The 24,696-nt window shown below is 38.0% G+C and overlaps 3 protein-coding genes across 5 annotated transcripts in view; all 3 read left to right on the forward strand.

Moving 5' to 3' along the window:
- Positions 1 to 206: 206 nt before the first annotated feature.
- Positions 207 to 2,530, forward strand: RB195_016846 (uncharacterized protein; the record flags this gene model as incomplete). 2 transcript variants are annotated; one of them, XM_064183571.1, is made up of 2 exons in its annotated part: positions 207 to 304; positions 2,389 to 2,530. In XM_064183571.1, 2 exons carry the CDS (start codon positions 207 to 209, stop codon positions 2,528 to 2,530), a joined length of 240 nt encoding a protein of 79 aa, XP_064039452.1. The 2 variants fall into 2 exon arrangements, with proteins under 2 accessions (XP_064039452.1, XP_064039453.1); XM_064183572.1 differs by lacking the exon at positions 2,389 to 2,530 and adding an exon at positions 1,274 to 2,204 and having other exon boundaries at positions 228 to 304.
- Positions 2,531 to 3,150: 620 nt separating this feature from the next.
- Positions 3,151 to 5,028, forward strand: RB195_016847 (uncharacterized protein; the record flags this gene model as incomplete). The annotated part of the gene is made up of 3 exons (XM_064183573.1): positions 3,151 to 3,271; positions 4,887 to 4,957; positions 5,020 to 5,028. 3 exons carry the CDS (start codon positions 3,151 to 3,153, stop codon positions 5,026 to 5,028), a joined length of 201 nt encoding a protein of 66 aa, XP_064039454.1.
- Positions 5,029 to 6,793: 1,765 nt separating this feature from the next.
- Positions 6,794 to 24,696, forward strand: part of RB195_016848 (uncharacterized protein) — a gene marked incomplete at both ends in the record, with an annotated part of 76,481 nt that continues 58,578 nt past the window's right edge. Inside the window, 16 exons of one of the 2 annotated variants that reach the window (XM_064183574.1) lie at positions 6,794 to 6,878; positions 9,279 to 9,539; positions 9,679 to 9,864; positions 13,514 to 13,744; positions 13,873 to 13,968; positions 14,037 to 14,135; positions 15,181 to 15,306; positions 15,843 to 16,091; positions 16,616 to 16,806; positions 18,518 to 18,581; positions 18,659 to 18,723; positions 19,647 to 19,815; positions 20,736 to 20,874; positions 21,538 to 21,610; positions 22,024 to 22,138; positions 24,548 to 24,654. In XM_064183574.1, the coding sequence (XP_064039455.1) occupies positions 6,794 to 6,878; positions 9,279 to 9,539; positions 9,679 to 9,864; positions 13,514 to 13,744; positions 13,873 to 13,968; positions 14,037 to 14,135; positions 15,181 to 15,306; positions 15,843 to 16,091; positions 16,616 to 16,806; positions 18,518 to 18,581; positions 18,659 to 18,723; positions 19,647 to 19,815; positions 20,736 to 20,874; positions 21,538 to 21,610; positions 22,024 to 22,138; positions 24,548 to 24,654 (2,256 nt within the window). The remainder of the gene's footprint in view (positions 6,879 to 9,278; positions 9,540 to 9,678; positions 9,865 to 13,513; positions 13,745 to 13,872; positions 13,969 to 14,036; positions 14,136 to 15,180; positions 15,307 to 15,842; positions 16,092 to 16,615; positions 16,807 to 18,517; positions 18,582 to 18,658; positions 18,724 to 19,646; positions 19,816 to 20,735; positions 20,875 to 21,537; positions 21,611 to 22,023; positions 22,139 to 24,547; positions 24,655 to 24,696) is intronic. The other variant, XM_064183577.1, reaches the window with a different exon arrangement.

Raw genomic sequence — 24,696 nt, forward strand, 5'->3', positions numbered from 1 at the left:
ACAATCTACGGTCCCGTATACGAGTGCTCCACCTGAAATCCGTACCACTTCACATTCGTGGAGTGATGCCTTAACTAAGAGCAGTGCAATTAGAATATCGAAAAAGAAGTTAATTAAATGGTCGTTTACGGCATTACCTAATTTATAAACGCCTTTTTCGGATTTCACGCAAATATAACTTGGCAACATGTCAAATAGAGAAAGTGATGAGCACGTTCCGCTGTGGGATGTTCTGCTATTTGAATAGGAGGCGAAAATTTGAAGAAGCAGGAAGAAGTATCAGTACAGAACATTGGAGCAATCCGTAAGTCCGAAGTTAATTATTACTGACTTGGTTGCTCAAAATGAACGACTTTAAGGAGCACCTGATTGTAGAGAAAATTTTTACTTCATTTTTTATTTTGTAGCAGACATTTCTGTAGCAAATCAGCAAAAACACATATTAAGGAAGTGATAGTCACTGTTGCTGCTCTCCACTGCTCTTTTTTTTTATGCATTGAGGTTACAGCCTCAAACTTTTGTTTATGGTTGTAATTATTTCCGGTTATTGAGGATACAGTGCTTTTGCTAGTTAGGTTCCCGCTCATTCTCTGTAAATTAATTAATTGGAGCGATTTAGTTCTTATGTAAGATGCGCATCTCCATGTCAGGATTTGGACATGACATACAGGCATCCCAAGACAGACCAGAAGCGTAGGAGCTAAAATAAGTACGACACGATGGACACCGAGCACATAACGATTGACGGACTTGGAAGCTGTACTATTAGGACTGACGGCATAGATTTTTCTAGGACCGCTGCTTTAAAGGGCATCACCCCACCAATCTGAGGTGATACAGATTTCAGGTGAAGTATTCGTATACGGGATCGTAGATTATGGGGAGGGTGTGATTCCGTCCTTTTCTCCCTGTATCTCCAAGTGGAAACTGACTACCCCGGAACGCCAGTTCTTACAACGTCCTCACTCGCAGCGCGCCACCTTTGCGCCGCCTCCCGTCTGCGACGCAGTCGCGCCGCCCTGCGAGGTAGCCCCGGAAGATGATACCCAGATACCGGCACTCCAGTCAAGTCTAGTACTAATTCAACGGCTGGGTAAGACTGGAACCCCTGCTCTAAGGCATTTTCAAAGCATCGACGGTGCATTCGTATCCGGAAGAATCCTAGAAATTAAAGAGCCTAAAGATCTTTGGAGTTTAAATTTATAATATTAACTGCGCTACACCCGCCCTGCCTCTTTATTCGGATCCTTTTTTCTGTGTTATAAAACATTAGAAGTCATTGTTCGAATTCAAAATTATTATTATTATTATTATTATTATTATTATTATTATTATTATTATTATTATTATTATTATTATTATTATTATTATTATTATTATTATTATTATTATTATTATTATTATTATTATTATTATTATTATTATTATTATTATTATTATTATTATTATTATTATTATTATTATTATTATTATTATTATTATTATTATTATTATTATTATTATTATTATTATTATTATTATTATTATTATTATTATTATTATTATTATTATTATTATTATTATTATTATTATTATTATTATTATTATTATTATTATTATTATTATTATTATTATTATTATTATTATTATTATTATTATTATTATTATTATTATTATTATTATTATTATTATTATTATTATTATTATTATTATTATTATTATTATTATTATTATTATTATTATTATTATTATTATTATTATTATTATTATTATTATTATTATTATTATTATTATTATTATTATTATTATTATTATTATTATTATTATTATTATTATTATTATTATTATTATTATTATTATTATTATTATTATTATTATTATTATTATTATTATTATTATTATTATTATTATTATTATTATTATTATTATTATTATTATTATTATTATTATTATTATTATTATTATTATTATTATTATTATTATTATTATTATTATTATTATTATTATTATTATTATTATTATTATTATTATTATTATTATTATTATTATTATTATTATTATTATTATTATTATTATTATTATTATTATTATTATTATTATTATTATTATTATTATTATTATTATTATTATTATTATTATTATTATTATTATTATTATTATTATTATTATTATTATTATTATTATTATTATTATTATTATTATTATTATTATTATTATTATTATAATTATTATTATTATTATTATTATTATTATTATTATTATTATTATTATTATTATTATTATTATTATTATTATTATTATTATTATTATTATTATTATTATTATTATTATTATTATTATTATTATTATTATTATTATTATTATTATTATTATTATTTATTGCTGAATACACTCCTTTATAAATTACAGCTTCTGCAAAGATGAATGGAATGAGAGAAAAACATTTGTTGATGCTGTAAATTCGCTTAAAAAAGATGCGGTTATATTCGCTATTATCCGAGATCCGGTAGACAGGTTTCTGAGCGGATACACTAACAAATGCATCAAGTAGGTCGTATTCTTAAAGTTTAAATTTACCATAAAACAATGGTTCCCACACTCAGATTTTGGTAGTCTGAAAACTTGAAATCTTTGACGTTCTAGATGTCATGATCCATACTGATTTTCAGTGGTTTTTCCATTTTTCTTGATTCTTTCCCACATGTTTCTTTTTCTAATAACTACAAGTCGATGTAAATGAAAGGTAACCAATGCATACTTATGGCCAAAACATGGAATTCATCCTGCTTTTTTGTTTCCCAAGAAAACAGTAAAATTCTTTCAAGAGAAAAGCGTAAACCTGAACTGAAATGCTTCGGATGTGGTCGTGATATGCTGTGTTTCTTCACCACGTTAAGAGAAAAACTAATGACATTCTCCAAAACTCCTGAATTATTGATTGGTGATGATATATACTATGTACGACATTTTGCTCCGACAACATGGTAAGGATTCTAAGGCTAATACTTTAATTAAGAAATATTTGTTGTTAAACATTTTGTTATTAAATTCAGTTTATATGACATGTTTGAGCTTATTAACAAAGATAAAAAGAACGGATTTATTTCTTCTAAAAATTATATTTGGTCAACATTGTACAGGTACTGCAATTTGGAGAAGAGTTTTAATCATATGACCTTTTTACGATATGATTTACGAGAACGAGACAGACTAGCAACAGATCTCGACAGTGTTCTTCATCGTGCTCGTGTGCCACTAAATCAAAGAAGATACATCAAAGATGAGCTATTCAGTGAGTTTCATTTGGTTTTTCTCCGTTACTGCATAGCTTACATATATATTACATATTCTAGACCTAAGACAAAAGAAAGGGCGCGGTGTGGTGTAGTGTAGTGTTTAGAGGTTCCGCTTCCTTCTGGTTAGGTGCGGTCTCGATGACCAAGTGAGAGTTGTGGAAATACCTCCTACGGATCTCAAGAAGCAATTAGTACGAAACAGAATGCACGATCGCATTTGCCTAACTCAAACTGTGTAATATACCCATTTGGTAAGGCAGGCGACTGCATGGTCTCTTGTTTGGTCTATTTAATTTCGTGCAAAACATGCGGCGAACAATATATTGGCGAAACAGAGCGATCTCTTTGTGTTCGTATTGAAGAACATCTAGATGGAATGAAACATTCAAACGCAGCAATCCCTCTTGGAACCCATCATAGAAAATGTCATGAAAATACTTCTTTCTGCAAAGCTGCCACGATGCTATCGCACGAACCCGAAATTGTAGCTCGCAGAACATTGGAGGCGTTTTGGATAAACGCTGAAAGTCCAAAAATGAATAGAAAGAACGAATACATAGTCGTGGCCCACGAGCTGACTCTGTATCAAGTCCTTCGCGGGGTTTGATCTACGGGGTCATATGCGGGTCGCATTCTAATTAGTATTATCGGACCAATTTTATCACGCGGAGGTCCGCTAACATCACGGCAACACGGCTACCTAGGTAAGCACAACGATTTGGACTGTTTTGGTTTCGATTTTGGATGTAGCATCTTAGGGAATGATGACTTGTTCTGAATGAGATATTTGAGAGGATATATTACAATACAATGATCTGACTTTCCAAGCTCTGACGAAGGCGACGACCCCGAAACATTAGCCGTAATAAAGTTCGTTAACAATCTCGGCTGTTCCTTAAATTGGACTACCGACAAGTTGCAATCTCTATGCCAAGAGTCAAGGAAAGTCGAACTTTCGCACCGTAAATAGTTGACTCTGCTTACCTACCGCTAATCGTAGCTGCATCTGCAGCTGTGATATAATTGACGAGCTATTAAATCGTCCCCGAGATATCCACTACAGACATAATATCTTGGAGGCAGTTGCGGAGGGTCTTCAAGAACCTCTTTACCGTTCCACACAATAGGAGGAGGTCAGCGACGGGATGCGACGACTAGAATCGGGCACATGCAGGACATTTAGGGACTCCGGCTTAGTAGAATTGCCTGCATATAATAGTGTCGGCTCCAGACTTGTCCAGCCGGCCAGTGGGTGGGGCGCCTGGTATGTGGCCAGAACGAAACGACATGAGGCACGGTGCAGTTGCGTGAGCGGTTGCTCTCGATGCGGCACGGTGGTGATAGCGGTTGAAATCGAGGTGGGGCCACCGCGAACTGCAGCAGTAAATGTTGGTGGCGGGGATCACCACTCGATCGTAACCGTTGCGCTCCACCGCGGCGGTTCGAGCGCAACTGCTTTCACAACTGCACCGTGCTTCATGTCATTTCGACTCTACTATATGTAGTGTCGACGCTGCTGGAATATTCAACTCAACCTCTATTTCCTTGGGGATTGTGATATCTGGTATGATAGTTGTTAATAAAATTCACAACGATGATGCTCATTTTCAGAGGAGCTACCCGTACACGCAACTTCTAACACTGAAGAAAGAAATGAAGTTGAGAAAGAGCTACTGTCAAATGTGAATCTACTTAAAACTTTTGTTGAATTGTACTATTACGACTTTATTGTATTTAATTTTAGTATTCCTGAAAAGTTACGACTTTCCTGATCTATTTGTTGCTGCTGGCAGAGTAGATTAACTTTTGCAATTATCCGATGTGTAGCACATAGAAAGCTAGTGGAAAATCTATGATTGTCTTAAGACCTTCGAAATATTGGAATAACATCATACTATTGAAGTTATTAAATCTGATGTTTTCAATTCAAGATGTTTATCATTAGGACAATATTCCTAAAACATTTGATTTCTTCCAATTCTCTGATCTTTGCATGGTAGAAGTTTTTCCACCTGGTTGAACGCAATTTGAGGTTACAGTACCCAAAGTAACCAGTTTTCAATAATCGGAACTACAGCAACTCTAAAGGCGCGCAAATTAAAGAAAAATAAGGAAAGAAGAAGGAAGAAAGTGTAGAAAATTAAGGGAATAAAAAGAGAGATCAACAAATAACACCAGCATCATTCTGATGCCCCGTCGCTCTTACTACAGACGGCGGGAGAAAGAAACTGACAAAGTTGAGAAGGAAATGTCCTTTTTCCATTATATGTTCTTTATGAACATATGTCATCGACTATCGGAGATCCAGTGAAGTAAAGTGCTAACCTCTTTACTTTCTCAAATTTGGGTAATTAAACAACCAATGATAATAAAAGCAAGGATACAAAAAGGATAGAAAAAGAATGGAACGGCGAAGAACTTTGACCTTTAGTAATACCAAAAAATATGGGCGGACCGCGGTCGATGTTGGTTATGGTTCGGGAGCACCGAACAGCCCTCAGATAATGATTTCTGAAGGTGCAAATGATTCCTCAATTGAGAAAATAGGGATTCGTTTTTATTGAGAAAATAGGGATTCGTTTTTATACCAACTTAACCGAACCTTTCCATAATTCTACAATTACAAATTTAAAGAATGAATTTTAACGATTCTAAGTGTTTCGTACCCAAAAAACCTTTTGGAGACTTCGTACAATGCAGTCATGTACAATGTCTAAGTGGAGGTAAGATTGTTTTCAGTGCTGATGCGACAGTACATTTGTTTCTGTCGAGAATTATGCCACTTAAAGGCATCACACCACGAATCTGAGGTGGTACAGATTTCAGGTGCAGTATTCGTATACTTCAATGCTCCAATCGAACTCGTTGTAGAAAATCACGCGCCGGAACGCTCGAAGCCATATCTTCCTGACCGTTTTTTAGGGCAATTAGGAAGAAATGAATGGAATCACTCCCCTCTCCTCAATCTACGATCTCGTATACCAATACACCACCTGAAATTCGTACCACCTCAGATTGGGTGATGCCTTTAACTTGCAGAAACCAAAGTAAAGAAGTTTTGGGTTTACTGATGTTTTTTTTTAAAGCAGAAAGAATCTGATTATGTGACGCAACAGTTCTTCTTCCAGTTTATGAGTTTTTCCATATGATTCAACCACTAAGACCAATGTTGCTTTTTGTAGCATGTTCTTAAGTCACTGGACTTCTTAAGTCAAATTAGGCCTATGATACGTCTGACAAATTAAGAATTACGTGAAACTCTTGCTAATATGATTGTGGAAACATTCTATGTACACATAACTTACAAAAAATAGGTTTTAAATGAGCTCGATGTCATCACGAATAAACTCTGATAAAACAAACAACCCTTGATCACTTCTCTAGGGTAGAGTTCATTTCTACTCTAAGACCTCATAAAGGATCATCATCTACCACCGTATGTCACGCTAAACATCTCACACTTCTCACCAACAAGTTCTAGTTTCAATTTCAGACGAAAATAAAAACGAAAATATTTTATGCTACGGAGACTTGCCACTTTTTTCAGTTTACCAGTAATTTGTTTTATTATGTATACAACGTTATCAGAAGCAACTACAGTCCGTAAGTGAATAAGTGTTTTCGGATCAATAAAGAAGAAAAATAGGCTGATATAAAATTTAGTGAAGCAAAAGTTGACGTTTTAATAGTGTTGAAAATTTCTCGCAGATCTAATTAAGCACATATTGGTGAAGATAGGTCGCCCTTATCGTAACTTCTCATCCCTAAATCTTTCGCTGCCATATCGACGTGACCTACCGCTTGCGGCTGCCATGATGTGCCCAAACAATAATAATCAGAGTGTCTGGGAGATCCATTGGAAGCCGAAGAAGTTCTCACAGTTCTTTCGCATCTTTCGCACTACATCGTGCTAATGCTAAATAGACAGGAAAGCGGCATGCACAACCGTTAAATGGAAAAAGAGGCAAAAATATGAACACAAACTGTTTTCCGTCTTGCCCATTCTCTTCGCTGAATGAAGGCTTCATGTGCGCAGTTCTTATCATATTCACCTTTCATAAAAATCGGCCCTACACAAGGCCCTGCACACGGGCCAGCCTAGCAGGCAACTCCTGATAAAACTTAATCGGCACTTAAAGGCATCATCCATCCAAACGGCCCGGAAGATGCGACGCCGCACAAGGCTGGCGCGCTCCAGCGCTCCAGTCAAACTCCTTGTAGAAAACGGTGGCATACAACAAAATTGACGATGTTGGGATCTGTCTAATGAAAAATATTGGGTTCGGAGGGTACATTATGTGTATGTGATTTGTCTCCGCCGGCTTAAAGCTTCAAGCGTTCCGGCGCGCTATCTTCAACAACGAGTTCGATTCGAGCGCGCCAGCCGTGTGCATACGTCGCATCTTCCGGACCGTTTTTTACTGCAATTAGAAGGAAATGGACGGAATCAGCCCCTTCTCCGCAATCTACTATCCCGTGTACGAATACTCCACCTGAAATCCGTAATCCCCTCAGATTCGTGGAGTGATGCCTTTAAAGGAACGAACCAAACGACTCGAATAGGCGATAAGTGTAGACGATCTTGTGGGAAAAAAAAGAGGTTTGTGTATGGCATCGAAGTACGAAAAAACCTATGTGGAAAAGAAGGACAATCTAGCTAACTGTTTGAACCGCAACCCAAATCGACTGCTGTCTTACAGTATGAATAAACATCTTTGAATGCATTAACCGAACATTAATCGAAATATTGTTCATCTCCGCACCAACAAGTGCAGTTTCGTCATCCTCTGTGGCGCCACCGATGTGGTCGCTGCATCACTCGTGATTTAGAAACTTCGAAACAAACACAAATCGATGCATATCAAAACTTTTGGTAAACATCAACTGCCCCAGAGGAGCCAATAAGAATGTTCCAATTCTTCTACGCTGATCCACGAAGTCGACTGCAACCGTCTGTGGGACTTCCCACGGAATTCCCCATCTTCATTGCCCTACATCAGAGGACAGCCTATCAATCATGCTTTCTGTGGATACCATAACGGTAGACCTTCAATACCCTGCACTAAGGATGCTACTCTACGTTATTGGCGTCGTGCTGGAAACAAGGAACGGAAGCAGGTAATACGCTGGCAAGGTTTTTGCACCCTCTCAAAAAAAAAACTAAGAAAAAAACTGAGTGCTTGGCGACTGACGTATTTGAGACCGACACTGCTGACACTTATGGCGTAGACATTCCAGAGGCCACCGCTTCCAAAAATCTCGATGCGATTATTGCATCCGACGGAAGCCTAGCACAGATTACCGCTCGAATAAACGCTGCATGGTTGAAGCGATGACCCAAACCGACATGAAGCTAGTTGGCATACATCTTGATCAAGAATATGACCAGGCGAAATGCCATCATTCTACTATAAGCGTGGACTCCGCTACTAAACGAGACAAACGCTGAAAAAGAAATCATACGGATTTCTTTTTTCTGTACACTACTACATTTCGAATAGCAAGCAGAAGAACTCGCATTCTGAATTCGTTGACGGTGAGACTCGGCCACAAATATTCCGTCAAGAGTTATACGTCAGACAGACTTCAGAACATCTTTGATATTTCGGTCTTTCATTCCGCGATGACGCCAATAGGAGAGTAACATTGAGTTCAGAAGTAGTCTCGAAGGATTTTTTTTTGAGAAAAAAACTAACTTACATCAAAGCACTTGTAGTTCTAATGGCCAGAAGTAAGATCACAGGTCCATGCACGATAAAGAAACACTCCATTGTACAAGCATCAGTCGTATACCGCGAATTCCCTTTTGATGCCCTCTGATTTCATTCGTAGGATATAGCACCTCAATAAAAACTAAGATTTAAGAATTAAGCATAGAGCAATTAAGATAAAGATTATATTCATTGCCTCTTATCTCTTTGCATTCTCCATCAATTTTTTCATGTTTTCGATTTTTTTTTTTTGAGGAAATCACCTTCCTCTTAATCAGTAAAGATTTTACAGAATGCTCCTTCGAAGATGCAGAAAAGAACCTCAACGTTACTTTCGATGATTATGTTGCTAAGTCAGAACTTAGATTCAAATGCAGAGGAACCATTAAAGTAACGCTATTCGAGGAAAAAGTTTTCAATTCTAACGGAGTGGATAATGCTTTTTTCAACTGGTTGCTTAGCGTTGACGAGCTCCACATGTGCATATTAATACATCAAACCAAATATACTACTCTCAGAGTGGCAAACAAAGTAATTAGAGGTGATTGTACAGGTGAGAATGCAAAAAAAAAAACTCCAATTATTTCTTATATAGTTGGATTAGAATAAAATGAAGTCAGGCGCAGGCGCTCAATTTAGATTTTTTAGATTTTTAGACTTTTTTTTTTAGATTTATAATCACAAGATTTCAGGGCCTTCATTACGCATTATTAATAACGAAGAACTGAAATATGTCATATTTTCTGCCGATCTTCTAAAGAACTTTGCCGGATATCCGGAGAAGTCCATAGTACTTCGAGGGAATAAAATATTGGAACAAAAGCATTTAGATAAACTGAAGGCACACGAAAATGTGGTGGATCTCCAAGAATACGGAGGTACTCATGCAAGAGATTTGAGGGGTTTTTAAAGGATGATTAGCAGAATATCACAGACTTTTTCACCTGTAGTCTTTTGTCCCGGGCGGCGATACACCTACTATTATTCACATACATTATTTGTTATTCATTATCTGATACACAATATCCTTGCGCTGCGCACTTCTTAAATATTGTTCTGAAAATTAGTGCAAGATAACGCATACAAGTATACAAATGAGGCTGCATATGCACGTTTGTTTGTTATATGCACGTGATATGCACAGTTTCACTAAACGCAATAACGTATTCAAGCATTGCGCACATATGACCTATATCCTGTACAGTTATATGCATGGGGCAAGAATCCCATGCATTTCACTAAGGTGCCGTCGTCCAGCATATCGCCAAAGCCCATACCCTGAAGGCAAACTGCTTGATGGGAGCATGGAATCTTTGGCAACAACCATTCGTTTCGTCATGCTGAGCTGCCGAAGATTATCGAGTGAACTTCAACGAGCCGCTCTATCTAGGCATTTACGACATCTGTATGTCCCATTTTCTTCGCTAACAGAAGCATGCATCAAAAACGCATCAGAGAATGGTATCAGAGAGTACACTATCTTCTGCGGAGACGCTTATGAAAAGAATTTAAGAGAATGCGCGATAGCTGTGATGACCGACATCAACAACTTGGTCAAAGAATTTGGTTCAACGTCGTGTAGATGGGTTTCCGTACGACTTCGGGATAGGAGCACTCTAGTTCGGAAGTGACCACGCATCTCTGGAAACCCATAAAAACAACATTACAAATCCTTTCCGCCATTCAACTCAATGCGTCAATGCCTAACATACCCGGCCAGCAGGCAGTCGTTGTCGGAATCGACTCGATGGGATTTGAACAACAGTTCAACAACACCAAGCTACGAAGAAGAAGTCGAATGTCTTTGTATGGACCCAGAGTTCTGCAGAGAAGACTATTCCTACAAGGTCATTGTTTGAAGGAGAAGTAGAAGGAGAGCGTTTCCGATGTTATGTCGACGACTAAGACTATCCAGAACACGCAACGCAAGAAGTCCTCGTTTCGACGCTAGACATGAGAGTCATCCGGTGGAGGGCACCGCGATGAATTTGAAAGTAAACACAAAAAAAGGACTGTTTGACGGATGTCGCTTTTGTGCCAAAGATATATGCGGTTTTGGGGTATCGTCTCCTTTTCCGAAGATTTCCTTTTGTACGAAGAGAAGAGAAAGCTGCGAAGTTAAGAGAGCGAATTCTCACCAGAACTATCATTAACTGGGATCTCTTATTGCGCATTGGACAACACCGACAAGGAGTACGATCTCGCTCTGGAACACGCTAATGACTGGCTAAGAGTTTCAAAACTGCCAAGAGACACTAGACACCTTTTTTCGGTAACTTTTGATCTAATACGCCAGCGTAGAGCAACACCAGCTGCAGGCAACCAGAAACTCACGTCCAAGCTATACAGCGACGTGATAAAAAAGACCTTAAAGCGAGAAGAGCAAAAATGTTGACAGAGGCTGCAGAGGCGAGAAAGGGCATCCGCTACGCACCTAGAGACCTCGCCAGTCGCAAAATGAAGATGACTACTTTCCGAGAGTAGAGTGGGACAACGAGAAGATAAATGGAGAAAATCGCCTACGACCTCTACAATGATCAGCCACTCAACATCTGAAGAATGGCGGACATATCATGTTAGAGGTTTCCCTATCCGAACTACGACATCCTATTTTGTCGATGAGAAATCAGCACCTTGTCTCGACAAGATGATATCTGAACCTAATAACTCTTTATAAGAACCCGCTGAAGAATCTTCAAAGGTTATTACACTCTAGCCACCGTGTTGTTGTATAAGAAAGGAGATCCACATGACATCGGCAACAATCGCCCAATCTGCTTACTATTCGTCATCCACAAACTCTTTACAAGAGTGATCCTCAACAGAATTGAAAAAGCACTAGGACGGCATGCGGACAAGCAATGTTTTGAAAAGAATTCAGCACGGTAGACTAAATTCATACTGTTCCGAAACTTACCGATACATCTAGAGTACAAGATGCCGCTATTTCTCAGCATAACCGACTTAAAGAAAGTCTTCGTCTCAGTTGAGACGGAACCGATCATGAAAACCTTGGACAACCAAGCACCACCACCCTTTTTGCTTTAAACAATGCTTCAGAAATACGAACACTTTGCAAGAAGGAAGAAAGCCGTGGGTATCATTGAACGCGCAATTGAGAGAGTGATGCTAAGTCAACTAGCCACTGCTCAGTGGTCAAGCAGCTGATTTTGGTGATAATGGATGAAAGTGTGGGAATATGTTGCCAGAGGCCTGCCATTCGTCCACAGAAAAAAAAAGATGTCACGTGGAATGAGACCAACTTGACCATAGCACCAAACGGGGCCTGCCAAGCAACACGAGGCTGTTGAGAGAACAAAAAAACGCAGCATGGAGCACGCTACAGAGCATGTTTTGCCTTCGTGATCACAGACCCTATAAAAGGTAGTGTATCGCGACGTTGTAAAAAAAACCCATCAAAAACGTAGGGCTCGAGTTCTAGATTACGAAACCCAGCGCGGCCCCGCTCAATTCGCCATAGTCGTCATAAAAAAGCAGCGTGGGATACGTTTTATTTTTTATGGTTAACTTTGAGACGCGCCTCCCTTCTACACGCTCCTATCCCCTCAGCAGTCTACTTATTAGTTTTTCTTGAATAGGCTGGTGAGAAAAGCCCACTAATCCCGTCATCGCTAACCTGCATAAATGCAGCGCGTGCGTAAGGGTGACATGCTGCATGTCATTTCTTAGGGAAGAACACCGTCTTTTACGTCATTTTTCAAGGAAGGACGAGCAGAGCGACGCTAGTTTCTATCTACAATCTGAATTCTAGGCTTTCGCTGTGACTTCCGCACCACATCAGAGTCGTGATACGCTGCCTTTAAGAAATTTGTTACGTCCTTTGCATCGGCATTACGAATCGCGATGACTTCAGCGCAATTAAGGCCTTTAAACATAAAAGTCATTCTTATTTAGCTCAAATCGTATTTCTTTTAGTGACCTTCTGTGCTATACTATTGCAGCTCTTCCTATGTACGGCCCAAGTTTCATCGAGCTATGTTACTTGGCAGCGGCACATCATCGCAGTGTTGCTTTCGTACTTAACTTTTACAAACCAGAGTATTATGAAATAAGTAACTTAAGACTTTAAGAATTCAGCTTGAGGAAGGAAAACAAAGGAAGTCCTTCTAGATGAACTCACTCAAGGACCTAAAACGAGTTTTCAAGACATTTTCAATATCATATTACACTTTCTCTCTTTTTTTGTGCCTAAGAAACTCCTCTTTTTGGTTTTTGAAGTGAATATGCGAAATTGCTGCTCTTTGGAAAATCCTTACTTCATTATGCTAAGAACTCTGTTGAACACTGTAAATTCATTGTACGTATGCATTTTAAAACGTGTAATACTAAAATATGAGCCCAGCAAAAGCCAGTCAAAACCTCAGGGTCTTTGGATTATATCTGTTCCTAGATTTGACCCGCTTTTTTGGTTCAACATTCAACAAATCCTACCTAGGGCGTAAAGAAAAGAAAAAATCCACCAATATTCGAGATATAACTTGAACCAATCTTCTTTTTTTTTTACAGAATGTGCCGTTCCGAAGCCATTTTCTACCTTTGCCACTTTGGACGTGAATTGCAAATCATTGTATGGTCCACTTGTACCAGATTCATCAATTACTCAAATACTATTGTCAAACTCGCTGGGACGTAAATTCAACTATGAAGGATGTTTGCAAATACAAAATACTAGTCTTACGGATGTGGGTTTTCTGGAGGCCATCAAGAAATTCAAACCAATTGCATTTTGTCGGCAGTGTAAGTTTAACAAGTGTTGCTGTTTAAAAATTTCTAAAGCATGGATTTCTGACACAAACACTGACACCGGCGATTTTAGGTGCTCTGAGGCTTTTTTTCTTTGAAATTCTAATGTCATCGTTTTGTAGATATTCGTACTAACAACGACTTATGCGTAAAGAACATGGATTTTATCCATGAAATTTTTGGTGATGTTGAAGTTCACAGTAATAAGAAAGAATGTGGTATGCAGTGATTTATGCAAATTACAGTAGAATTACAAAGAAGCATGCTCATTCTGTCTGTATTACAGATGAGGACTGCATAGGTGGTTTCGTTACCAGAAGATATTTGAATCAGAATCCCAACTGTAAACATGTTCATGGAGACCTGAAAATCATTGGTTGGATAGGTGAACGATACAGAGTAGTGTTTATTAAAATGGTTTTACAGAAGAGTGGAAATTGTAAGAAGTTAGAAGTTGAAAATCGAACTTGTCGAAAAACATTACGACGAACGCATACTTTTGCGCAGCGAGTTGATAGAGAAGAGATAGAGTGCGAATTGCGTGAAATTAAGGGGAATATCCATGTTAGTGTTTGCTCTGCTCTGCGTTTTTGTTTTTATTGTTCTTGTTATTTGTTCTGATATATCTTCCAATTAGATAGAAGAATTTACCTCTTCCTAACTCCCAATAGTAAATAATACGCGCTCAGTTTACCACATTCGTATACCAGAACTTGCTGCATGAACCCGCTTTTCACTTCTGTCCCTTTCAATTTCGCAGTTTCTGCCGACCCATGGCCACGTGAGCATCGCACCCGTCGTTGATTCGAGGTTCCCAGGGAAGCTGGGTCTTGATTATCCAAAGCGGCCGTGGATGGTCTCTAGCCGGTGGAACGGTAGCCGTTATTACGCAGAGGTGCACGGCGCGGAAGGCACGTCAGCAGCGGCACGTCAGTCGATTTTTGCGGGTACCTCTTGTCCGGCACTCGTAAAAACTCAGCAGTCGATGGGAAAGCCAGCGATAGTTTGTTTTGAATTGTTGGTTAAGTTGTTAAGTTCTAATTCTTGGAGAACACCCACCGAATCTTATTTTGGTATATCCCAAGCGAGTAATCACTGGACGATATGAGACGAGACGGGATTACGCATATCTTACTTATTTACTTTCTCATTCTGAGTAGGTCTCATGCATAAGTTTTTTTTTTTCCACAGCGCCAGTGAATTTCCTTTCAAAAAAAAAGTCTGCTCTCAGCATTTCTTGACACTTCTTTTCTAAGTGTTACCTTTTGGCGCAAGATACCTTTATCTATAATAGACTCCTTGTTATTATCGTTTGTTTTTGTTTATTCTCTTTGACGCTTTTGTACTATTTGCCTTAGGATGGTTTATTGGTTTTGGAAAATGTTTTGAGGCAAAAAAAGTAAATAAAATCAAACTTGTTTTTGTTTTAGAAAAACCTCTTAATGTGGAAAAATTACGAAATATTCAATCCATAGGAGGACGCCTTATTATAGAGAACAACACAGATCTCTTCGGTTTCAATTATTTTTCGAATTTACGAAGCGTTAACGAGAAAGGTACGTGAAGAAAAACTAGCATTCAGTACCGTGTATCATTTTTTTTTTAAATCGCGGTTCTGTGCCCTTTAAGACCAGCAGTTTTGGAAAACTAGTATTGGCTAGATTTTTGAAATTCTTTGAATAGTATTTTAAAAAATGCAGGAAATTGATTTGAAAAAATTAAAGTCACCATTCGTTGTCCTGCGCATTTGACTCAATACGTCAGACAACCGAATTAGCGTTATGAATCCGAATGATACGATATGCATATGCTTATGTTACACACAAAAGGAAATAACAAATAAATGTTGTATTATCGCTAAATAGAGCTGAAAAGGATGTATAGCAAAAATACGTTGGGATTTTATGTTCACGTGATCAACCATAACATTAATTGTGTCAGTAGTTTCTTGGTATACTGTATCTGAGCTTGAAAATTAACTTGCTTGAGAGTAGTTAAACTTTCCATATCCTGAACACTTCTTGCATTTTCGAATGCTAAAATTTTTGAACTTTTCTGGCTTTTTTTGTTCTCTGTAACTGTTGTTTTGCAGGTGATGGCGTGGCAATCATCATAAAGAACAACAAAGATTTGACTTCGCTTCGATTGCCACTCCTTAAAAATATCAAAACATTGGAAAATAATCCGAGAGTTGTGCTGATCAATAATCCTAAATGGATCAAAAAGAAAACCACTAAAAAAGTGACCACAAATAAAAATCGATTAACAAGTACTCGCCGTGGTGCAACTAGTGCTATAAACAAAGTTGTCGACCAAAACGGCACGTATGTAGTTGGAGGTGGTAAGTCTGTTGTTTGAAAACTTAAATAACTTTATGAATTAGTTGATGCAACAGATTCGTGTTACTAAATGCCCCATAGTTAGGAAACAGCGCACAATTTTGACAATTGGCGATATCCGTTGAAAAAAAAATTAAAGTGTGTCTTCTACCATACCCAACACAGCTGCGGTTCGTACTGACAGACGTTTTATGTTGGAGACGAACAAATTTCCAAAAAAAAAACTTTTGAGGCCAATTTTGAGGAAATCTGAATTTTCAACGGTTTGGTACGGTAAATGGAAGTTGAATGTTTTGAATTGTAATGAAAAATGCTTGTTCACATGAATAGTTCAGCACAACGACAGAAACAAAACTAAACTTACAGTATTAGAGTCAACAAAAATTTTGATTTGTCGCTGCATTCCCTTGAGAGTCGAAACGTTAAAATTGTTGTCTTCCTTGATTATTCGTCTCCGTATTTTTATAATTTTGAACGATTTCCGCTGGAGAAATTCTTACAAATGACAAAATGTTTTTTTTTTCAGATTTGCTAAGATTTGTGGAAAATAAAAAGTTATACGTTATCGTTGGAGTGGCAATAGCGGTTCTGATTTTACTTGCTCTTCTGTTATTGTTATTACTTCTGGTAATTAAAATAAAATCGAAACCGTTGCTTCCTCCTCCGCCTTATAAGCTCTCTAAACAATCGAAGGAAGTGCTTGCATCTATTTGTAAGGTGAGTATGTACATATCCACAACTAGATTTATAATGTCACAATGGTAAAATTGTTGTTACTTCTATAAAATCATAAACATACGTCGTTTATCCAGGGCTTTTTCCGCTCCAGTAAAATTTAAAGATAAGTCTACATGGAATTGGTCAAAATATTGGTATTTTATTCGATGTTAATTCACACTTGCCACGATTGATCTATAAATAAAAGGAAATTCCCAGAAAGGAAATTCTGTTACATAAGGGACACCAGTAAGCGAACAAGGAGTGGGAAAAATTCAGTGCAAATCCTTAACAGTAAAGATGCTATCCAGATTTCATCGATTTATTTCCAGTATTTTTCAATTAGAGTATATTAACATTTTCCCGAAGTTTTCAAATAATGAGGGAAAAGAGAGAAAAGAACACGGAATTACAGTCTTTAAAGCAATGAGAACAAAAAGTGGAAAGTAGTAGAAGAGAAGTGGCATCATATTCAGCGCATAGACAAATTCACACAATGTCGTGAAATTCGTGAATGAAATGAAAAAAAGCAAACGCAATTGTTGTTAGGGAAATTATGTTCCTCCGCAGCCTCAATGCCTCAATAAGGGCAACAAATTTATCGAAAAAAATCTGAGGAGTCTGAAGAATATGAAAATTGCTTCACTCCAATTTTTCCGTATTGTTCACTGCATGACATTCGAGCCTTGGGAGAATTAAAGGCATCACCTCACGAATCTGAGGTGGTACGGATTTTAGGAGGAGTATTCGTATATAGGATCGTAGATTAAGGAGAAGGGGGTGATCCCGTCCATTTCTTCCTGATTGCCGGTAAAAAATGGCCTGGAAGATACGGCTTGGAGTGTTCCGCCGCGCTATTTTCTTCGAGTTCGATTAGAGCGCGCCAGCAATGTACATGCACCGTATCTTCCGAGCCGTTTTTCACGGAAAATAGGAAGAAATGGACGGAATCACCCTCCACTCCATAATCTACAATCCTGTATACAAATACTCCACTTTAAATCCGTACCACCTCAGATTCGTGGGGTTATCCCTTTAACCTTTAATTTAATTACGAATATCGTTGAAAAAAATCGAAAAGTGAAGAAAAGAGTGACTTGGGTATCTCGACCGCGCAGCGTAAAACTATCGCGCACCCTGCTGAGATTGAGCTTAGTAACTTCACCTTTTGCGGGTAATATATCACAAAGTTGTCGATGTTCAGGAATCTGCGGGAGGAAATAGAGTTCGGCTCTTAGATTACGGGTAGGAGCGTGTCTACGCCTAACTCCACCACATGAAAAGAAAAACGGAGTGGGAAAAGGCCTCAGTTCCTACGAGGTACGTTAGAACGCACTGCCACTGCACAAATCCCGCATCGAGGAGAAAGCAGTCAATAATCAATGAAGCCTCTTCCCTACCCTATTCAAGTAAAACCAATGGATAGGTAGCTAAGGGAACCAGAGTATGCAGAAGACTAATGTTATGCTATGTCCTAACGTGCCTCGTAGGAGTTAATTCCGGTTCCCACGTCGTTTTTCAGGAGGATTGATGATTAGGAGGAATTAGGCGAGTTCACTCACATACTCGTAATCTACAATCCAAACTCTGTATTTTTTTTCGCAGCCCAACATCGTTAATCTTGTGATGTGATGCTTTTAAGAAAACGTTAGCTTATATCATCGGTGGTGGATCGGTCACCCTTTGAATTTTGGATACGTTTTGAATTAAGGATATTGTAAGCAACAATCCAATGGTGTGGTGTGTTCACGATCAACCTCTGCTCTGGCTTGCACGTATGTTTTACGTCTTTATGGACGATATATCGCTACATGTACATACTTTTTTGAGAATAAAAATCGTGTTTTTGCAGCTTTGGATGATGCTAAGATTTCTCAGATTAATATCCTCAAACAACAGCTGTTACCGTTGGCTGCGGTTAGTTCATTCTAACTTTAGAAAAGAAGAAGCTGTTTTTCTCTTTTGTCTGGTTTTTTTTTTCACCTCCTATTTATATCCTTTAGCTGCTACACACTTTTAATTACATATATGTACTGTAAGCTCTTTCTGGAAGTTTTTGAGAAGTCATGAAACAGTAGTTATAGTTACGATTATCCATTAATTCTGCTTCCACAATAAAGGGTTCCGTTACTGACAACTGGCTATGTGAAAATATATTTATTGCTGCTCAAGTGACATTCGTTTGCGTGTAGATAACTCGGTTCTTCATTCGCATCAAAAAAAATATTTACAAGCTTAAAACGCACTTAAAACTTAAACGTTAAAAAAAAAGAAATAGAATTTGATGTGCAGAACTGTGTTCTTTTTGTTCCATGGCCACATACGCGATTGAGACATGGTGGAGAATTAAAACAGAAACCATAGATGGGTTATCATCGCAGTTCAAAATATAATGTGTTCAAAACATCTACAAAATAACTTCGGCTTTTCATTCACGGAAATTCCTAATTCAGTTTTTAAACGAAGATCACCGTCGCATTTCAATCTCTCTAGAAAACACGCTAATTGAAGACAAGTTGCTGATCAGGCGACATCTGAAAATCGGATTAATTGAAATAAAAAGACATATAAGAAAGAATATCATTCAGAAAGGTTCACAGGTTACAGGAGGTTTAATACATTGCGTTTTAGTTGCTTCCGCAAAAAAAAGAAATAGTCATAAAATATACATGACACTAAGTCGTAATATTGGCACAAAAAAGGCACAAAATAGAGCAGAAGTGGTGTAGGATGACTAAAGGTCTAAAAGGACCAAAATACAACAATTTAATGGGTTTTTAACAATAATATGGATATTAAACATATTAATGGACCTCTGTACTACAAAAGTATCTTTTAAGAATGCCTCGCTCCCATTGAAGAAGGAATGTGACTACGACAAGCCGTTACAGAGGCGTGTACAACAGCTTTTAGAATACGACTATGTTGTTATGATAGGGAGTACTAGCGATATTGGGAAAGTGATTCCACGTTTACCAAGTGTTATCGGGCAGCTTTCGTTGTATATAGGTAAGTAGAGCAGAATTCTTTCCTACAATGGTTAGAGACTACAAGATATTGCACAAAACGTTTTGATTATTCAATATTAAAGGCATCACCCCACGAATCTGGAGTGGTACGGATTTTCGGTGGAGTATTCGTATACGGCATAGTAGATTATGTGGAGGAGAGTGATTCCGTCCATTTCTTTCTAATTGGCATAAAAAACAGCCCGGAAAATATGGCTTCGAGCGTTCAGGCCCACTTTTTCACAACGACCCCTCTCTATAATCTACTATCCCGTGCACAAATAATCCACCTGAAATCCGCACCACCTCAAATTTTGCCTATAAGCAGTTTTCGTACGAATAAACGTTACAGCAGTAAAGGTTTCCTAAAACAAAAAACTTCAGCTATTTTGGATCTTCATCAAATTTTAGGTATATGATAAGCAGCATTTTGTTGTTCGAATAGGGAATTAAAATAGTCAGTATAACCAAAATTATTAGAAACACCAGTATGGTTTTTTCGTCTCACACTATTTTGGACTTCTCGATCATTTCCTCCAACATTTATAACCTTTTTTTTTATTTTTGCTGGTTAGAGTGTCCAGAAAAGATGAAGTATGCATATTTTGTATCCTGAACAAATTCATGTGCGTTTCTTTTTTGTTTTTCTATGACCCGAAACTAATCATAAGAATATTCCTAAGAGGAATCATAAGAGGAGAAACGAATGAAATATCCAGTTATATGGGTTATTTGAGCTATGCGCTTCTACAAATGGAAGCGAAGGATAGTTCTTTCAAGGAAAAAAATCCGTTACATTAGCAATAATCGAGGTTTATAGGGTTTTAAATAAGTTGAATAGCTTGAATGAACATGAAACAGATATCAAATATCAGATTTGCATAATTCCTCTCCTCATAAGAAAAGCATGGAGATTTTTAGATGGGCGATCTGATATGTCCGTTGCGTACAAGCTTTTGGGAATGACGTACATGTCAGCGAATATAATATTTTACAAGTATGAAGCTCGGAACGTTCGCAAACGATCTCAGAAAAATGTTAATGTACTTTTTTATCAGTGGTGAGTCGTTTTTTGGTCTAAATAACTTCTGAAAAAATTTGCTTTGACAATTTTCAATGCCGTGATGGGAAAGAAGTTGAGGCTTCTTTTGTGCTCAACCTAGCATGAACACAGCTCTGGCGTATCAATCCGCTTGGGATATGCCAACACGTTTTACCGCAATTCATAATTGTGGGGTTTTGGAACGGACCTGGCCTATACGGGGCCTTGCGGGCTCCAGATGATGATCAAGCCAGTGTTTTCATTCTCCTATACAAGTCTGGTGCCAATTTATCGACCTCGGAAGGACGAAAGGTTTGGTTGTAGCCTATGGCTACCAGTCATTTGTCTTATTTTCTTCATCATCTCACTTTGGCTCTGGCCTACCCCATCTCCTAGATCTCCTTGCACGATTCCTTTGACGAAGAGATAGACGTTTTAGTGCTTTAGGCGCTTTTTTTTCATAGGCACGAGGTATGAGGAGGAAAAAACATGCGAAATTTTGCACTGCCATATCCATATCATGCCTCTCTCTGGCGGTTGATTATCCCCTGAAAATGCGGAATCTGTAAAACGTGATTATTGGTATAGCTAAATTACTTCAAAAAAGTTCAAAAAGCTCTAGGAATCTTTCGTAATTCGAGGTTTACAGGTGAAGTAGTAAAAAAAAGAAACAATTTGCAGGGAGAGAAAGAGACTGCCGACGGAGTTTTCTGAGCTGTTACAGCTGCTTAGACTCTGCTATAATAAAAAAGTGGTCAGTCTATGTTATATGTGAACATAAATTGTTGTTTTCTCTAACTTCCTTTTCCTCCTTCTGCATGAGTTTAAGAATCCTGGAACCTCAAAATAAGAATTTTTAGAGTTAAAACGACCTTTTTCTGGTTAAAGTGATTTAGGCGTGTAGTTGAATTGTAGTAGGATTTTTTTTCAAATTATGTAGTTTAAGTAATTAGTTCTCTATTTAATGCACGGATCAGCATTGTATAACACGTCGTGAGACAATTATCATTGAGCAAGCATGCCGTGTGTAAATACCTGAGTAATCCGCTATTCCGCTAATATTTTTTTTAGATATTTAATATTTTGATCTGTTTCTTTTTGGATGATATATGTAATTTACATTCTCGTATACATTACATGATATCCATATAATGATTAATATTAAAGCTATGTGTGAGCGACAGAAGAAAGGAGGTATTCTCCATGCTTTACATGATGTACCTCCAAGTCTCATACTTAAAGACTCTTTCGCCTATCGCAGAATATTTCCAGCTGCATCTTCGTAAGTGAAATTTCCTTTTACGTTTGTTAAGAATTTAGCAATGCACTCACTTTTTCAAACTTTTTTCTTACAAAACCGTTTGACTGCTGGAAGCCAATTCCTCAAAGAGAAAATTCTAGAAACGCAAAATCCATAGCTTTCATATATTTTTGAAGGCATTACTTCTTCGATCGTTCTGCCATTTACTATTTTCCACTTTTTACTGCTAAATTCCACATGATGAACAAATCTAAAACACTTTCTCTCATTAGCTCACAGTTACACTTTTTTCTCAATCGTTTTAAAGACTAACTAATATCACCTGGTCTAAAAAATAAGTCAGAACTGAAGTTTAATTTTTTCTTCTTTGAATAATACAACCGACCTTGAATAGAACGTTGTTGGCCAGTTTACTTCTCTATGCGGTAATTCGAATAATGGAATGGAAGGGATAAATAAACTGACATAAACGTGGTAAGGAAATTTTGCGGAACTGCTAGAGTTTGCAGGTAAATAAGCAACTAATAAGGCTCGAGGTATTTATTTCTCGGAAAAACATGACACAGCGCTGTCTGGGACACTGCAGCAACAAAAAAAAATGCAGGACTCACCTGCAAAAATCTAACAAATAGTTCCAATAAGTGGTTTTTATCTGTCCATTGAGAACAGAAAGAAAAACACTCATTAACATTTCCAAACTGCTTTCAGCTTATCTATAAGTGTTCAACAGCTCTGTTTTATGCGTAGTTTCAATCAGCATCTGTCACCGTACTCGTTTCCATCTTGTTTGACTCGAAATCTCAGTTGAAATGCGCTTCGTAATAGCTGCAACAACTTCGAAATGAGGAGTTAGGGCTCTGTAAGTGGGGCGTCAGCAACACGTAGCGCAAAAGCAGCGAAGAGCCTGCTGCGGCGATCGTGACGCTGTCAGAAGCCGCTCGATGCAATTATCGGCGCTCGCTAGCCTCTTCGATATGCGAGTTACATCGTCCTGGTACCTCTTGAACGTTCTCCAATAGGCGTGTTCCCCTGGCTGAGGTCCCATAAATGTCCCTGTGGAAATTCGCCTCAAAAATTTTTCGCTTTACCTCTACACTACGAAGAACTGCGCGAAGAAATGCAAATTTGTTAGTGATCTGTATAGCTCATTAAAAGTTAAACTGACAAAGAAACTATCTTGCGACAATCGACCGGGTAATCTGTTCTATGAAGTTTTGTTTTTTTCAGTCCTATAAGTGATTTGTTGGGTGAGCTTAGGGGAGAAGAAAGGAGAAAAAAGGACTATTTTGCAAAATAGGGAAAATGGTTGGAAGAAGCAATGCGTTTCAGTGACGCAAGCTTTTGGAAGGAGAAAGTATCAGAGAGCGAAAGATGTCCCCGTGGCGTCTAATGGTTTGATCAGTTTTTGTAATCGTTGCTGATCACTGAGGAAGACTAACAACAGACATGCTATGCTTTCACAACAGACAGATTCGATAGAATCGATCCGTCTTTGATCAAAATTTTTGGTTAGAATACGGGATACAGCACAGAGAACACTCATAGGAGAACAGGATCACGATCGAAATCAGAAATACAATTTATGGGGCTGTTTATGTAAGGAGAGGGAAATAAGCGTGGGATAGTCACGGCACCGTTATGTATGCTGAGGGCATGGTTGACGCACGGCATATCCGTTCTTAAAGGCATCACCCCACAAATCTGAGCTGGTACGATTTAAGGTGGAGTATTCGTATACGGGATCGTAGATTATGGAGAGGGGGAGCGGGAAGGAGGTGATTCCGTCCATTTCTTCCTGTGTCGGTGAAAACGGACAACCCCGGAATGCTGTTTTTATGACGGCTTATGTTGCAATGCGCAACGTTCGCGCTCCGGCCAACCCCGCCCCACCTTTGATGACATGATACTCGAAAGAAGGACAGCCGAGCGCCAACTTCTGAATATCCCCAGAATACGCGTGAAAGTAATAAAAATGATCTTCTATAAGAAATAAGAGACTATTTCCTTAAAGTTAAAGTTAAAGGTAAATTTTCTGGCGTTAATCAATCCGCTTGGAATGCCCCACCATGTTCACCTCAATTCATAATCGTTTGAGGTTCAACACCGTGTAACTGGCCTATACAATGAATTCCGGGGCTTAGCTTAGGCTTAGACTTGTGTCAAGTCAGTGCTTTTATCTTCCTAGGCGAGCCGGTACCAATTTGTCGACTCCGGTGGGATGGGAGGCTTGGTGAGCACTAGGGCGGATTGATTTCCTTACACTATGAAAATCGGACATCCAAATATCAGTTGATATTCTCTATTGTATTCTTATTACTCATATTCTAGACGTCGCTACGAAAAAAAGAACTACACCCCACCTTTTTTGTTTTATCGGTCACACAACGTTCAGATATGTCTTCCATTCGCTATTGCTAAGCTATTGTTTAGAAGCATGCAACGGTGCGCCTCTAGATCGTCACGAAATGCTCTATGTTATGCGATTTATGCTTGATTGGGGACAACAAGCATCGTGCATTCCGTCTCATTTAACAAAGGTGAGGCTTTTATTTATCTGCGCTTAATGTGAATTTCTTCAA

Source organism: Necator americanus, chromosome II (assembly GCF_031761385.1).
Source record: "Necator americanus strain Aroian chromosome II, whole genome shotgun sequence".
Lineage (NCBI taxonomy): Eukaryota > Metazoa > Nematoda > Chromadorea > Rhabditida > Ancylostomatidae > Necator > Necator americanus.